The sequence below is a fragment of the Lontra canadensis genome, unplaced genomic scaffold (genome assembly GCF_010015895.1).
Source record: "Lontra canadensis isolate GAN:19392208 unplaced genomic scaffold, GSC_riverotter_1.0 scaffold51, whole genome shotgun sequence".
Classification (NCBI taxonomy): domain Eukaryota; kingdom Metazoa; phylum Chordata; class Mammalia; order Carnivora; family Mustelidae; genus Lontra; species Lontra canadensis.
Genome location: NW_022631045.1, coordinates 13,533,234 through 13,549,074, shown reverse-complemented (window position 1 = coordinate 13,549,074; position 15,841 = coordinate 13,533,234). Strand labels below are relative to the sequence as shown.

The 15,841-nt window shown below is 46.1% G+C and overlaps 1 protein-coding gene across 1 annotated transcript in view; it reads right to left on the bottom strand.

The window, feature by feature from the left end:
* SERPINE3 (serpin family E member 3) overlaps positions 1-7,425 on the bottom strand; it is a 28,543-nt gene extending 21,118 nt beyond the window's left edge. The window contains exons 1-2 of the mRNA XM_032874116.1: positions 7,170-7,425; positions 1,520-1,753 (exon numbers count right to left, since the gene is read on the bottom strand). Coding sequence (XP_032730007.1) covers positions 1,520-1,753; positions 7,170-7,425 — 490 coding nt within the window. The remainder of the gene's footprint in view (positions 1-1,519; positions 1,754-7,169) is intronic.
* Positions 7,426-15,841: the final 8,416 nt, after the last annotated feature.

Genomic DNA, 15,841 nt, shown 5'->3' with positions numbered 1-15,841 from the left:
GAATTACAGGAGGTGTAACTAGCTCTGGCTGAAGACCATGCTTTCATCCTTTGCAAAGCAGGTTGGGAGGCTCCCGTTGGTCCTGGCTGGGCGTTTCCCAGGGGCCTTAGGTATGTACTGTCCAGTGGGCCTGGGAGGCGCACTGGGTGTTGTGGCTGGGCTGTTGCATGGTGTACCCCCTCCTCTCCCCCCGCCCCCCACTGGGACTCATCCCTGGCAGAGTCTTTGCTTAAACAGTAACATCCAGGGCACAGTCTTCAAATTCCATGCATTACTGGAGAGAAGACAGCAGGCTCCGCAATGGTTGTTGCCTCGGCCCTTTATTAATAAAAACAGATATTATGCTCTGTTTGAAATGCTTTAACAAACCCTCACCGACACCTCCCATCAGTTCAATTGTTATTCCCAGTTTTACAGAGAGGGCACCAAAGCCTGGAGAAGTTGTCCCAGGTCACATATGTGTGGGTGGTCAAGCCACAGACCACCCAGCTGCTCAAGACAGAGACCTTGGATTTGAACACAAGCAGCCCGGCCCCAGACTCCAGGCTCTTCCCTGGCCACCGCTCTTCCGTGGAGGACTATCACCGGGGGGCCTGACCGCAGCTGTGTGGCCTTGTCCCACCCCTACCCCACAGCATAGTGAATTAAACACTTTTAAGTACACTGAAAAGACGTTGGGAAGCACTGAAGAAAACTGACAGAGGGGGAGTTATTGATAAATTGATCTATCTTGAACATTCTCCCTATTTCTGTGTAACCTTTGTAATTATCAGGAATGCTAGAGGCGGACTGCCTGGGCTGGGATCCTGGCTCTGTGCCTCAGTTCTTCTACCTGTAAACTAGGGGCAAGAACAGCACCTATCTCCTGGGATTGTTATGAGGATAAACAGAGATAATGAACACAGTGCACTTAGAAAAGAATTAAATCAGTAAACGGATCCTCAGTAAGTGTACTAATTTTCACCATCTTTACTAATTCCAATTGCATAATATGTAGGTCCTATAATTCATGGAATTATCCCCAACTTCTGGGCAGTTAGGTTATTTCTAAGTGTTTTTCTTCGATAACATTTATCAAAGACATTGGGGCCCAATGTCTTATTACATGTAACTTTTTCTTAGCTTGAATTCCAAGAACTTTTTGGCTCCTACTTTATTTTGCTGTCACAAAAATTAATTGTAGATGACAGCAGAGCTGGGGAGACAGAGATGGTCAAGAATTCACCTTAGGGGAACAGGTGCATACAGCAAAGCCTCAGGGCTCCCCTGGAGGTAGGAGGCTCTGAAGACCTCCCTTCTGCATGTGCGTGTGGGAAGATGGGCAGAAGGAGGCCAAATGTCAGCTTGCTTGCTTCATAGAGCATGTCATTTAAGGGTAGGGTCTCCCAGTAGAACAAACTTCTGTTGCAATCGAGGGTGACCTGAGTATCCATCCATGTGGCTTCTGACCGGGAAGGCCTGGTACCTGTGTTCATAGTCCTCCAACATCAGCCTCACCCAGATGAATGGTTTCTTTTACCTGCGATCTTCCTGGAGGCCCATTCCTTGGCCTGCATGCTGGTGCCGCTGGGTTCACTGAAGTGGGCTGGCTCCATGCTGCTGTTGGCCCACCGGGAGATCTGCTCCACAAAGCAGGGGGAGAGTGGCGTTCCAGCTTGCACAAAAAGGGTGCAGGCCAGCTCCATCCTGGTGCCTTGGCCGGAGTTGGGCAGCGTGGTGTAAGCAGTGCGTAAGATCTCTTTCACCCTTAGGTCTGGGAAAAAGGTGTTGGGATAATTGGACAGCGGTGAGTGTAGGTAAGGAGTTGCACCATCTGTCTTTATGCAGTGCACGGAAGTGGGGCCTCAGCAACCCCACTCTCATCTCACAGGCTCATCTAACAATCACAGTCTATTTGCGTAAGTCATGACTGAATTGCCCAGGAATTGGCCTGGATCTGCAGACGAAAAGCTGGGGGGGAAGCCATGCAAGATGTGTGAGAAATCAAACCAGGATTAAGTCAAATAGGAAATCACTACCAACACCCCAGAGACTCTCCCTCCCTAACTTTTTGAGACAGAATGTTGAGCAGACCTCATGAGAGTACAGAGGGCTGGGAAAGCTGCTGGTCTGATGTGCACGGGGATGGGGCTTCAAATTTTTAAGAAGTCAGTCGATTAACGGGGAGTGTCATAAATAACAATGACAGACGGTGGCCACGGTGTCGAATTGTTCGTGTACCTTGTACAGGGCCTTTCATCCATTCTCACGACTGCATGTCATAAGTCTGAGGGATGTTTAGATGTGGCCTCTTTTAGAACGATGATTTCGATGTGAGAAACACAGCGGAAAGGTAAGAACGCCTCCCATCCCCCATCTCCCTGAGAAGCCAGCGGACAGCTGGAGCTATTAATGTCAGCAAGAACCTGCAAGAACATTTAGGAAATAATAAGCATTTGCGAGAGTCGATAGTTTCCACCCTCTTGGATGGTGGCTGGACTTCTATTTATTTATGATTTACACCGGAGATTGCTTCCTTCTCTCCATAACCAATAGCGGATTTATTTTTTGCGATATTATTCCCTGGCTGTGGCTTTTAGTCTCCCCTAGGAGAGACTCCGGAGATGGAGCAGGGCATCTCACCCACTGGTGAGTCAGGGCATAGCTGAGTATCGGGGGCTGTCCCAGACACATGGAAGTTGGGCTTTGCCAGCCAGGTCCCCACCTGAGGCTGCTTCTGGAACAAAGCCCTTTCCTTGTCCCATTTGCCTCCCTTCTTCTTAGGCACAGCCCTGTGGCTATCCACAAACTGGCCCTGGGAGACACACGCTTTGCCCCTTCCTCCTGCACTGTCCTGTCCTGGCTCCCCTAGCGCATGTGTTGGAAGGAGTCTCTGACGTGGCTTGGGGTCCCTGCACTCCAACACCTGCTACGTGTCAGAGGCCAGGCCAGGGGAGGGCAGCAAACTCCTCAAGTTGCTCGGCCAAAGTTCTCTGGAGGGGCACAGGCACCCAGAATACACCCTGGCCAGGGCCTCTGCCACAGGTCTACAGATCACAGCTGGGGACAGATCTCACCCAGAAAACTTTCATGAGCAAAGCTACTCCTTAGAATCCGCAACTGTGACTTGGCTTATATATCTTGTGAATTGCAGCCTAACTCTAGGGCTCTTATTTTATTTTATTTTTAAAAATATTTTATTTATTTATTTGAGAGACAGAGAATGAGAGAGAGAGAGAGAGCATGAGAAGGGGGAGGGTTGGAGGGAGAAGCAGACTCCCTGCCGAGCAGGGAGCCCGATGCCGGACTTGATCCTGGGACTCCAGGATCATGACCTGAGCTGAAGGCAGTCACTTAACCAACTGAGCCGCCCAGGAATCCCGCTGGGTTCTTATTTTTTTCTTATTTTAATGAAAAAAGAAATGAATGGAAAAAAATACTTCTGGCCGGATTTTCCTCACTGAACCATGTCCCTGTAAAACGTTCTGCAGGGACAATGTGAGACAATATGAGACACTTCCCTGGTCCACAGTGTAGTGTGACTTCTTCTCTGTCCTCTCACCCAATCTGGGTTTGGGGACCAGCTGTTCTTTTATCCGGAAATGTTAAAGGAGCAGTGTAAATTGGCTGGAGAAAGCTTTTCTCCACCTGAGGCTGCCCGTTTGCACACCAGAAGGGCTTTTCTAGATGCTGCTGGAATATACGTCTCCAGTGTGAGAACTGCTGACGGTGTTCACAGACTCGGGGCTACGTTCACCATCCCACTGAATCCTCTCAGCAAGCCTGTGACTTCACTGCTTTTGTGACCCCCATTTCTAGACGAAGGAGCTGGCCCCAGACAAACTGATAAGCTTGCTCAGTGTCACTGTGTGGTGGGAGGGGGCCCTTCACCACCCCGCTGCCCGTCGGTGAGGGACAGGACCCTCTGCTCTGCTCCAGAGAGCCCCTTTCTCTATGGCGCTCTGCAGCACAGAGACTCCTGGTTGGCTGTGTTACTGTGAGTTTCCCACGCCCTTGGCCATGACAGGGCCAGAAGGACTGAAGATGTGAGCCATGAGAAGCTGTTCCTCCCTGGTAGCCTTTGAGAGAGGATTGCGTTACTGCTGGCTTCATCCCTCTCCCTCCCCCTCCAGAGAGCATCCTTCTTGCTGGAGGGCAGGCTAGGTAGATCTCACAGAAGGATGTGGGAGGGGAGAGGGCTGAAGGAAGGAAAGCTTTGGGCACAGCCTTAGATCAGGAATGGCGTGAGGGTGGTGCGATTGAAGAGAGGGGCTCTCAGATGGCCACAGAGTGGGAGGAACATGCTAGAAGAAGACATGGTATATTCTCATAAATTTCTCTTGCTACGGATGAGCCTTTTAGCTCATTTGCGAGACCACGGTGGAGAGTGCCTTCCTTTTGAGTCATTTTGCTGAACTGAACTTCCCGAAGGTGACACGGAATCTGGTGGGACCTGACTCTGTAAGGTTAATGAATATAAAATTCTCAAACTACAAACTTCGTGATGCTAATGTTTTACTTGCTAGAGAATTACAAGAAGGCTAAGTTGAGAGCGGAGTCAAAAGGTTTGGTTGGGTTGAGAGAATAATGGGAATATGTCTGGTTAAAAATAGAAAAGGCCAGGCACTTATGTCTTCGTGCATCTGTGGCAAGAACATAGGATGTGGGGTCCGAGATGCTGGGAGTTGAATTCTGGCTCTGCCTGAGGCTTGCCAAATCGTTAACCCCTGTTTCATTTGTAAGATGGGGATTATTAATCTATGCGGTTTCTATGGGGATCAAACGGTATAATGACTGGAGAAGTGAAATTCATACCATCATCACACAGACTTTTTCCCAAGAGCCCGGCCACCTTCATTTCTGAGGCTTCTGTTCTGGGCATTATTCTTGTGCTTAATAGAAAGCTGTAAAGTATCGTTTATCAATTTACCTAGAAAAGCACCAGAACTCCCTCGAACTTGGAACACCAGGAAATTGTGTGTTTTGTGTGGCAGAAACAAAGGTGGTCTTTAGGGATACCGCTGGTGTCCATTCTGAGTCTCACGCTGTGCTGTCTGACCAGCAGGTGGGATTCCTAGCAAAGCTCCCGGTGGTCATGTATTGGCTGGAAACGCAGTGAGAACAAGACAATGCCGACGTGCCCCACTGCAAACGTGGAGAGGTCTTTCTGTTGATTAAACAGGAACAATGCCCCAAGACCCTGGAATGTGCTTGATGCTGCTTTTTATACATTTTTTTGGGTCTGCCTTGACTTTTAAAACAAAACCTGGTTCCGGGCGCTGACAGGTTATTTTAAATAGTGCACATGGTTCTCTGAGCTAGGTTGGGACAAACCAAAGCACAGGGGTATTCGATTAACTGCAACCCTAGAAGTGGCACATCCCTGTTCATAATTAACCATGAATCTGTTAGATAATAAGGCAGTTTATGAGTAAGAAAAAGGGTGCGTTTATGGTCCACAGGGTTTGACCATTAAGTGTTCCTGACATTTGATAATTCTCGAATGGGGTCTACGGAAACCTTGTTAATCATCATATTTGATTAGCCAGGGACCCTGACTGTACCTGATGACAGAGAAAGAACTGTAATCAGTTCCCTTTCCCTGCAGGAGACCTACACTTGCATTTCTCTCTGTCCCCGAATCCTGACTTTTGTGAGGCTCTGTTTTTTTTTTTCCAGATTATTTATTTATTTATTTGTAAGACAGAGATCACAAGTAGGCTGAGAGGCAGTCAGATAGCCTGATGTGGGGCTCGATCCCAGGACCCTGAGATCATGACCTGAGCTGAAAGCAGAGGCTTAACCCACTGAGACACCCAGGCACCCCATGAGGCTCTGTTTTAAGGCTGAAATGCCTGTCTCTCTTACACATGCCTATTTATTCTGCATAACTCCGCTCAGACCCCATGTCTTCTGGGGGGGGGGGGGGGCTTCCTGACCTGCCAGTGGGATAAATGCTTCCCTCCCCTGTACTAACTTACTTCAGATAAATACACTCACTGCACCGCATACAGAGGTGTTTCTGTGTGCGTCCTTCCTATGAGACTGAGCCACTTGTGTTCAGAGTTTTCCTTGTGTTTCTGGATGCTGAGATCCTAGCACAGCACCCACAACAGGCGCTCAGGGGGACTTGCTGGATTGCCTTGTACTGAATCTAATGTGGCTGAAGAATGGTCCGTGGGGACGTACATTTCTGTGATACTCTTGCTGAGAAAATGAAGCTGGCTGGCAGCATCATGAGAGTGGTTTTGGCAGGGGACAGGGCATGGATGAAGGGGGACGGGATGTACAGCTGGTGCCTTGTGGCCTGACATCTTCAGGGTTAACCTTCACTTGCCAACTCAAGATTCGAGCTCCAGGGAAACTCTCACCCAGGCTGTGTGCGTATTAGTTCTTATACTCTCTGGAACATGTTAATTTATGCAGTTGCAACCCCCATCCTTTTTTATTGCTACCTTATTGCAAGATGGGGAAGCCAAAGCTATGTGCATGAGTGTCTGTGTTTAGCATGGGGCTGCTGGCTGGGCCTTGGGGCCGGCCATGCAGCCAGAGGTGCTGAGTGTAGGCTAGCTGTGGTTGACCAGGCGTTCACAAGCCTTGGGCCACTGCCGACAGAGCTGCTCCAAGCCATGTAATCACAGAGGTATTCTGGCAACGGTGGCACTGGCTAGAAATCACAGGTTTATGAAAGCAGCCGGGTCAAGGACAGGGGCTCTGGAACAAGACAACTTGGGCTTGAGTCTCAAGTGTGCTACTTCCTAGATGTGTGACCTTGGGCAAGTGGCTGAAGCTCTCAGTATCTGTTTGCTCAACTCTCAAATAAGGATGATTTATAATTTCTCTCAAGGCTTAGCAATTGTATATGGTTTCTCTGAGCATCAGAACCCATGACGACAATTAAGTTGTTGTGACAATTAATTAAACTACATTAAATTACAAGGTGCTTGGACACTTCCTGGCACCTGGGAGGCTCTGCAGAAGGGCCAGTGAAATGAAATTGAAAAATCACCATGAAACCTGAGGTTAGGAGGAAAACTCAAAGATCATCAAGGGGATCGTGATCCAAAGTTTGAAGGCTGGTCATCTGGAGCCAGCCGCTGGATTCAGAGATACCCCACCTCCTGAGGAAGCCTGAGCGGGAGGGGGAGTGGGAGCAACAGAGTGAACGGGAGCGTGAGCAGCCCTCTTACCATGGACTGTGTAGCCCAGCACCTGTGCCAGCTGCCGGCCAGTGTTCCCTTGGGCTCCAAACTGCAGGATCTCCAGAGGGAGGGACACGCCGGCAGGAGAAATGACAACGTTGGTTCCATTTCTAGGGGCTGCCGCGTCCTGGTAGAGGCGAAGCGCAAGCTCGGTCTTCAGCAAGGTCAGGTCCTCTCGGAGGTCGCCCTGTCCTCCATGGAGGCAGGAGTGAAGCAGGAGGAGCATAACCAGAGCGGGCCCCATGGAGGCGGGGAGGCTGCCTGCAGCTGGGAGGGAGGAGATGCAGGGTGAGGCAGACAGTTCCCTTCTGCAGAGAACTGGTCTGTGTTCAGGGCTGACAATGGCCGAGGGAGGTGTTTCCGGGGTACTGCTCCTCCCCTGTCCCCAGCCTCATCCCACACCTGCTGCTCTGCTGCACCCTGTTGTCTCTGCATTAGAAACACGTACCATGAAGCCACACTGTGAGCTGGAAGGCTTTTAGGCTGCTTTGTCACTTACTAAATGTATGACCTTGGCCAAGGCTCTGGTCTGGTCAGAAGTAAACCATAGGGTTGGAAAAGAAATGTAAGAAGTACTTTCTACTCATATTTCTTGGTATTTAGCCAGCTTGTAGCTGTGCTATGTCATGAATAATAATAATAATAATAATAATAATAATAATACAATATATAGTACATTACAGAAGACTTTGTATTTTCTCAGTTAATCATTGCAGCAGTCTTGCAAGGTAGCTGTATTTCCAATACAAAGAGAATGAGATTTAGGGTACTTGGTGAATCATTTAAGAAAATACAGGGGCTTGGGGCACCTGAGTGGATCAGTTGGTTAAGTGTCTGCCTTCGGCTCAGATCATGATCCCAGGGTCCTGAGATCAAACCCCATGGTTGGTCCGGCAGCCTCTCTTTCCAGTGGGTAGTTGATTCTCTCTCTCCCTCTGCCTGTCTCCCTGCTTGTGTGAACTCTCTCTCTCAAATAAATAGATAAATAATCTTAAAAAAAAAAAAAGAAAATACAGGGGCTAGTGTCCACCAGTTGATGAATGGATAAGGAAGAGGTGGTGTATTTATACAATAGAACATTATTCAGCAATAAAAAGAATGAGATTTTGCCATTGGCAATGATGAGGATGGAGCTTGAGGGTATTATGCTAAGCAAAATAAGTCAGTCAGAGAAAGACAAATATCATACAAGTTCACTCATATGTGGAATTTCAGAAACAAAACAGAAAGGGGAAAAGAAGAGAGAGAAAGACAAATCAAGAAACAGGCTTTTTTTTTTTACAGACAACTGATGGTTACCAGGGGGAGGTGGTTGGGGGAATGAGTGAAACAGGTGATGGGGATTAAGGAGGGCACTTGCGATGGGCACTGGGTGATGGATGGAAGTGCTGAATCAATATACATGTAGATAAAAGAAAGAAGACATGTGATACAAGCCCTGGTCTCCCATGAGTGGAATATAAAACACTAAAGATAGAAATGCACCTGAGAATATTGATACATGAGCTAATTGTAACTAGAATACCAGAATTCTTATGATGTGAACTATTCTCATAAAAAAAGCACTGTCACAGACAGTAGACTTAGACCAGTATCACTCCTACAAAAGAATGGTACCCCTCCAAGGAAGAGAGAGCTCTAGCTGGAAATTAATGCAAAGAACAGAAAGGCCAAGGTGTAGTCAATGACTCTGCCTCACATATGGCCCACAGGAGTCTCTGCTCCCTTATCTAACTTTGGTGTCAGACAGGATGGCCGTCAGAGAAGCCCAGCCCAAAGTCACGTCCTATGAGGAGTTGGCAAATAACACTGCCAGGCTCAACGGTGTTTACTTCAGATGAAGGTGCAAGATGGAAAAGCACCTTTTCTGCAGCCAGACACAAATGTGGGGTCTGGATGGCTTCGTACTGGAGGGGTGGATGATGTGTGTGTGTGTGTGTGGGGGGGTCTTTCTGTGTGTTTGGAGGGAGCAGGTCCCAGCCCCGGGTCATCTGTGCAATGACCAAGTCCCAGTGTTCTCACAGCTCCTGTGACCTCCCATAAGGACCCTCAGTAATCAGTCTCCAGTGCCCCGGGGCTCCCTGTGACCACGTCCCCACCACGGTTTACCACGGATGAGCTGCTTACTCACGGACTCTTGCCTCAGACTGTGGTGTCTCCTTGCTTGATTCTGTTCTTGTGTGTCTGCAGCATTAACGTGCTCCCCTTTTTAAAAAGTGGAGCAGAGTCTGCTTTGAATCACAAGACAGCACAGGGAGGAAACTGGCAGTGGCCGTCTCTGCCGGCGATGTCTCTACCACTCGGTCCAAATTCCTGGAGCCTGAGGTCCTGCAGAAAGCCAGGGGCAGGAGGACTGCCCGGGGCGGCAAAGCACAGATCCGAAACAGAGCAGGCCCTGGGGAGGGAGCCAGCCACACCCGTCAAGCCTTCTTAGGCTTGTGACCTGGTTGTACCAGCAAGGAACCCCTCATCCAGCCCTTTGTCACTTTGAGGAATTCCACTGATAACTCTGCCCACCCGGCTTCTGCTGGGTACCAGGTACCTAATGCTACTCCCCTCCTCCTGTGAAGAAAACAATAAATCAGTCATTGGGCACTTGAAACTTGTAGCAAATGAGATTCTGCAGAAGAGAAAGGAAAAACAATCCAAGATACAGCATAATAAGATTGAGACAGGGTCACTTGCCTTGTTTATTACTAATAAAAGTGAATGCATGTATTTATATGTAATACAGGCACTAATAACCATCTTGTTTTTCTTAGATACAATAGTTAATAAATCCGATGACTTAATTTGAGAAAGAGACTATGTTGCCCATGAGTAAATGCTCCTTTGGGGAAAGTGTAAACAGATTCTGTCAGAAGTCTGTCCTTGTGACCAATTCAGAATTCCATACATTTCTATTAAGGTCTTCAGCATTGTATTAAGTTCAAAATAGATGATAGGCTACAAATTATTGCAATGTAAAGGAAAGAAAAAGACCTTTGGAAATGAATGAAATTCTTTGTAATTATCTCTCAGGCATGCATTAAACATTCCTATTTGAAAACCCATGAGGCTGTTTTCCATCTGACCACTACTCATACCCTCATGGGTGGCCAATTTATTTATTATTTGTTTATTTATTTTAGTGGGCAATTCACTTTAATTTTTAAAAAATTTTTTTTTTCTTTTCTTTCTTTCTTTTTTTAGTGGGGTCGTAGGGGCAGAGGAAGAGGGAGAGAGAGAATTCCAAGCAGGCTCCATGTCTAGTGCAGAGGCCGATGTGGGGCTCAATCCCACAACCCTGAGATCAGGACCTGAGCTGAAATTATGAGTCAGACGCTTAACCAACTGAGCCACTCTGGTGCCCGTAGTTGGCAATTCACTTTAAAGCAGTTTTATTGCTGATACTCAAGCCTGGGGTAATTTTTAGGTCTTAAGGTAGTTACAGTTCTATAATTGTTTTACTAGAAATCTTCCCAAATTTTGAATTGAGATGAAGTGTATCATTTGCATGTTTTGGACTCTAAGCCATAGAACAATAGTGGAATACGTATATATATATATCTATCTCATTCTATAGCACTCAGAGAGGGCTGGCTGGCTGGCTTGCTTGCTTCCTCCTATCCTTCCCTCCATACATCCAACAACTATCTCTTGCTTACCTGCTAGATTCCAAGGCACTGTGTTAGGTCCTGTGGATGAAGCAGTGAACCAGCAACCCTGGCTCAGCTTTCACGGGACCCAGATGCTTGTCCCTAGGCTAAATTAAGAAGAAGTTAAGAGTTAAAAAGAATTCAGGAGAAAAGAGTTGATGATAAGGAGGCTGATGGTCACGGCAAGGGCTGTCTCCCAATGGCGTGAGTTCCTAGTAGCTGAGTTACCTGAACATAAGCTGATTCACTATTCACCAGTGGTGGGCTTCAGGGGATGCTTATAAGATTTCCCAAATTGCAAAAAGGTCTGGCTGCGTGACTTCTATGAACATTTCCCCTCCTAACTCTAACAATGTATCATTCTAAATTGCTTTTAAAGAATTATCATTCTTAATTGCTTGTTCTCAAGGCAAAATGCTAGGGAAACTTAGCATACAAGTATATCTCCTATATGGGTTAAACATTTTAAAGTGTGGATGAACAAAAGATGAACTGCAACTGATTTCTCTTTTGTGGGCTCAGCTGTGCACCTGGGTCAGCCGCTGTGTTTCCTGCCCACTGTAGCAGAGGTAATCATGCTCATTTCTACCTTGTAGGATGTTGGTGACCCTGCTAAGGGAGCCTCCATGCTTGGAGATATTTATTCATTATAACAGCAAAAATAGTGAGCATTGTTGAGCACTTGCTGTGTTCCAGATATTTTGTTATATGCCTTACATCTACAGTTGCAGTGAGTCCTTATAACACTCCTAGGAGGAATGTATTATTATAGCCTTCTGCAGATAGCAAAAGTAAGGCTTGAAGAATTCAAGACACTTACCCAAGTTCCTGCAGTCAGAGGCCAAGCTGGGTTTGAATCAGGGATCCTTGACTCCAAGGCTCATGCTCTTTGCCACAGTCTCGTTGGTGTCTGCCAGGGCTCTTGAAATCCCTCTTGACTAGGGGGTTCCGGGACATTGGGTGGCCAGCCCCGACTCCAATGGCTCATTGCACTCTGCCCACATTCACTGGGAAGGCTACGGCGAATCGCCTGTAGAAAGACTGCATGAGGGGCAGCGTCTTTGATTATAATTTTTATATTTTCCCAACCTGATTTCTTACAGACATCAACAAATTGCTTTCGAACCCAGGGGTCTACCAAACTAATGTGATGGAGAGGAGCACTGCATTTTAATCTTGTGAGAACATAATTAATACAAGGACATGTCCTCCTGGCGGTTGGGCTGCTTGTCTGGGGTTGTACAGAGACAGTCCCCATTTGTCTCTGTCCTTGAGGAGTTTGCCAAGGCGAGAGAGCACTGTGACCAAATTGAGACCCGGGGGCACAATGATGAAATCCCAGACACTGCTAGAGTCAACCCAGGGAACTCGAGGGAATTCAGCACCCACTGCCACAGACTTGGACAAAACCGGCAAGTCTTTCCTGGGAAACCGGGCAGGTGGCCCTGCCTGTCCCCTCCAGGAAGGAGATGGTGCAGGGGGCTGCGTGGGCTCCCCCAGTCACAGGTGACAGCGGACACCCAGCCCTCAAGTTCTTCACAGGTACCCAGTGCATGGACTCAAAATAAGCCACTGGACCTTCCCACCTTCCAGCACCTTTCAGTATGGGAGTGGTGTGGACAGCACAAAGGCCTGACGGCAAGTAATTGCTCCCTGGGGCACCTGGCTGGCTCAGCCAGCAGAGCCTGTGACTCTTGATCTTGGGATTGTGAGTTCAAACCCCACACTGGGTGTGGAGCCTACTTAAAAAAAAAAAAAAAAAAAGAAAAGAAAAGAATTGCTTCTTACTAACTATAGACATTCAGCACGTTAATGAACTGCCCTGAACTTTAGTTACTGATTCTGCAAAATGGCATTATAATACCAACCTCTCGCTGTGAACATTAAATGAGAGAGTCTATAAAGCACCCAGCATGGTCCCTGATAAGCAGAAAAAACCAGGTTCTTTGGATTATGTGCCCAACCCCCGCCCCTTATCTAAAGAAAGGATCATTGAAGTGACATTCGTGCTCACACAGGAAGGGGCTTTGAGAATCACCATGTAATTGGCTAGGGGTGAATCTATGCTGTTTAATCCCAAAATATCTTTTTTGATGTAAGAAAACGGTTGGAGACTTTAACAAGGGACAATGAACTTAAATTCCAAGCTCATTTTTATCTAACTTGTAAAAACGAAGTCATTTGGGGTCGTGACCTCAGAGGGGGAAGGCTGAGCTAGTCCCTCCTTCCTGCCACATCATCACGCCTGTCCATGTAAGGCCTTCCTTTGTTATTTTGTTTCCTTTTAGGAATGTGTTTTGTGTACATGCATTTTAGATTTACACACATGGTTATACGTTCCATGTTTCATGTTCCCTAATGTATTTCAACAGACACTAACTTTTTAAGATCTGTCCACGTGGTTCTAGGCATAGATCTGACCCTTGCTTCCAGCTGCTGGTAACACCCCATGTGCAACTACCGCATTTGGTTTACCCATCTCTTGGAGATGAGGTTCAGGCCATCTCCAGTCCTCCTCCTCACCGACAGCCCTTGACGGCCTGCGCATGCGCTCTCGTGGACTGTGCGGGAAGCGAATTTCCGTGCCTTAAGATGCGCATGCCTCTCCTTTGGCTACACAGTTCCCGGCCAAGCTCTGGGAGGTAACACCCCTGCACACTCCACCACCCTACATCCCTGCCAATACCTTGATACTTCCCAGCTCCCCTTATTTCCCAGTGTAATAGGTGCAAAATTGTATCTCATTTTGTTAATTTGCATTAGGGCGATTACCGATGATTCGAGTACCTGGCTGTATGCTTGTTACTTTTATCTGTTTTCTCTTCCAGAATTATCTACTTGTAACCTTTATCCATTTTTTTTCTATATAGTGGGATTTTTTTCTTGTTGATTTGCAGTTTACATAGATAGTATAAATCCCTTGTTAATATTAGTATTATAAATACCTTCTCCCTTTCTGCCGAGCATCTGTTAACTATCTCCTGGATGTCTTTTGTTGAAACAAAATCCTTAATTTTGATGGGTTCAAATAATTTCCACCACTGGTTTTTTGTGTCCCTTTTCTCGTATATTAGATCCTCATATACACATGGGTGTATCTCTGAGCTACCTACTCCTTTCTTTTTGGTATATTTGTCTTTATCCAACTGTTTTCAATGCTATGGCTTTAAAATGCATCTTATTATGTGATAGGGAAAGGTCCTTCTTCTCATTATTCTTTTTAAGGGTTGAGTCAACTTTCCATATTTATTCCTCCAAATCAATATTAAAGTAAGTTTATTAACTACCTCAAAAAACCCAACTAAAATTTGATCATGATGGCACTGAATCTATAGATTAATCTGGAAAGAATAAATGTCTTAACCATGTTAAATCATCCTATCCAAGACTGTGGTCTTTCCATTTATTAAAATTATCTTCTATAATAGACTGTTTTAACAAAACCTTAAAGTTTCAAAAATAGAGATCTTGTATATATTCTTGATTAAATTCCCAGGTTATACTTTACTGCCATTAAAAAAAATAATAACAGGCTATTTTTAAATCAGGTTTAGGTTTCCAGAAAAATTGAATGGAAAGTACAAAAGAGTTCTCGTAAAGTCCTTTACCAAACAGCTCCCCCCCTTCACAACCTTCCCCCTACACACACCGCTCTTCCCCCCTCCCTTCCCCACCACTATTGACTTCCTGCCCCCTGTCCCAGCTTCTTTACTTACTAATATACTACATAGGTGTGATACATTAACTAAAGTCCATGGTTTATGCCAAGATTTCCTCTTTGTGTTGTATAGTTCTAGGACTTTTGTCAAATGTATAATGATGTGTGTCTGCTATTATAGTAACACGCAGAATAATTTTCCTTTTTTTTTTTTTAAACTAAACTTTATGCTAGGTCTCCAGTTCATGACCCGGAGATCAAGAGTGGCATGCTGTACTGACTAGCCAGACACCTGCCCCCAGAATAGTTTCATTGCCCTAAAACCCCCCTGCACTCTGCCTATGTGTCCTTTCCTCTGCATCTCCCACTTCCAACCCCTGATAGCCACTGATCTTTTTACCGTCTCTATTGTTTTGCCTTTTCCAGAAGGTCATGGAGGTAGACTCAGATAGTTCATGCCCTTTTCAGACTACTTCTTTCACTTAGCAGTATGCATTTAAGATTCCTCCATGTCTTTTTGAGGCTTCATAGCTCTTTTCTTTTTATTGATGAATAATCTCCCACTGTATGGTTGTACCATAGTTATATATCCATTCACTTATGTATTCATTGCTCCCAATTTTTGACAGTTGTGTCAAATTTGCTATAAACATTCGTGTGTGGGTATTGGTGTGGACATAATTTTTCAACTCAGCTGAGTAAATGCTTGAGAGCATGAACACTGGATTATATGGAAAGAGCCTATTTAGTTTTGTAAGAAACCACCAAGCTGTCTTCCAAAGTGACTGTACCATTTGAACCCCCAGTCTCCCTGCCAGCAATGCATGAGCGTTCCGGTTGCTCCACAACCTTGCCAGCATTTGGTGTTGTCAGTGTGTCTGTTTGTTTTCTTACTGTTGAGTGTTAAGCTTTCTTTGTATCTCTTGTGTACAAGTCCTTTACTTGGCTATGTTCTTCAAATATTTTCTCCCCATTTATGGCTTGTTTTTCGACTTTTTCTCCTTGAAAAAATCTATAGAATGCAAATGGTAAATGTGTTCTAGAGTCAAAAAGAAGCAGATGATGTGATCAATGCGTGGTTGGGACGGTCTTGCCCGTTGTAATGGAGGATGGATGTCACTGAATAAGAGGCAGCACTGGGCTGGGCATGTGTTGGAGGGATTCCTGGTGAGTTTTTTCTTACCAGAACCAGAACTTTGGTTCTGATTGGAAAGAATGACATTTGTGGTTATAAGAAGTTCAAAGTGTAGATATGGTGCAGGAAGCCATGGGCTGTATACTGGAAGTAAGGGACTAAGTGATAGGACAAGGGGGTGGCAGGGGTTTGGGGACATAAGGGATGCTGGGGCTATATGCTCAGAGCC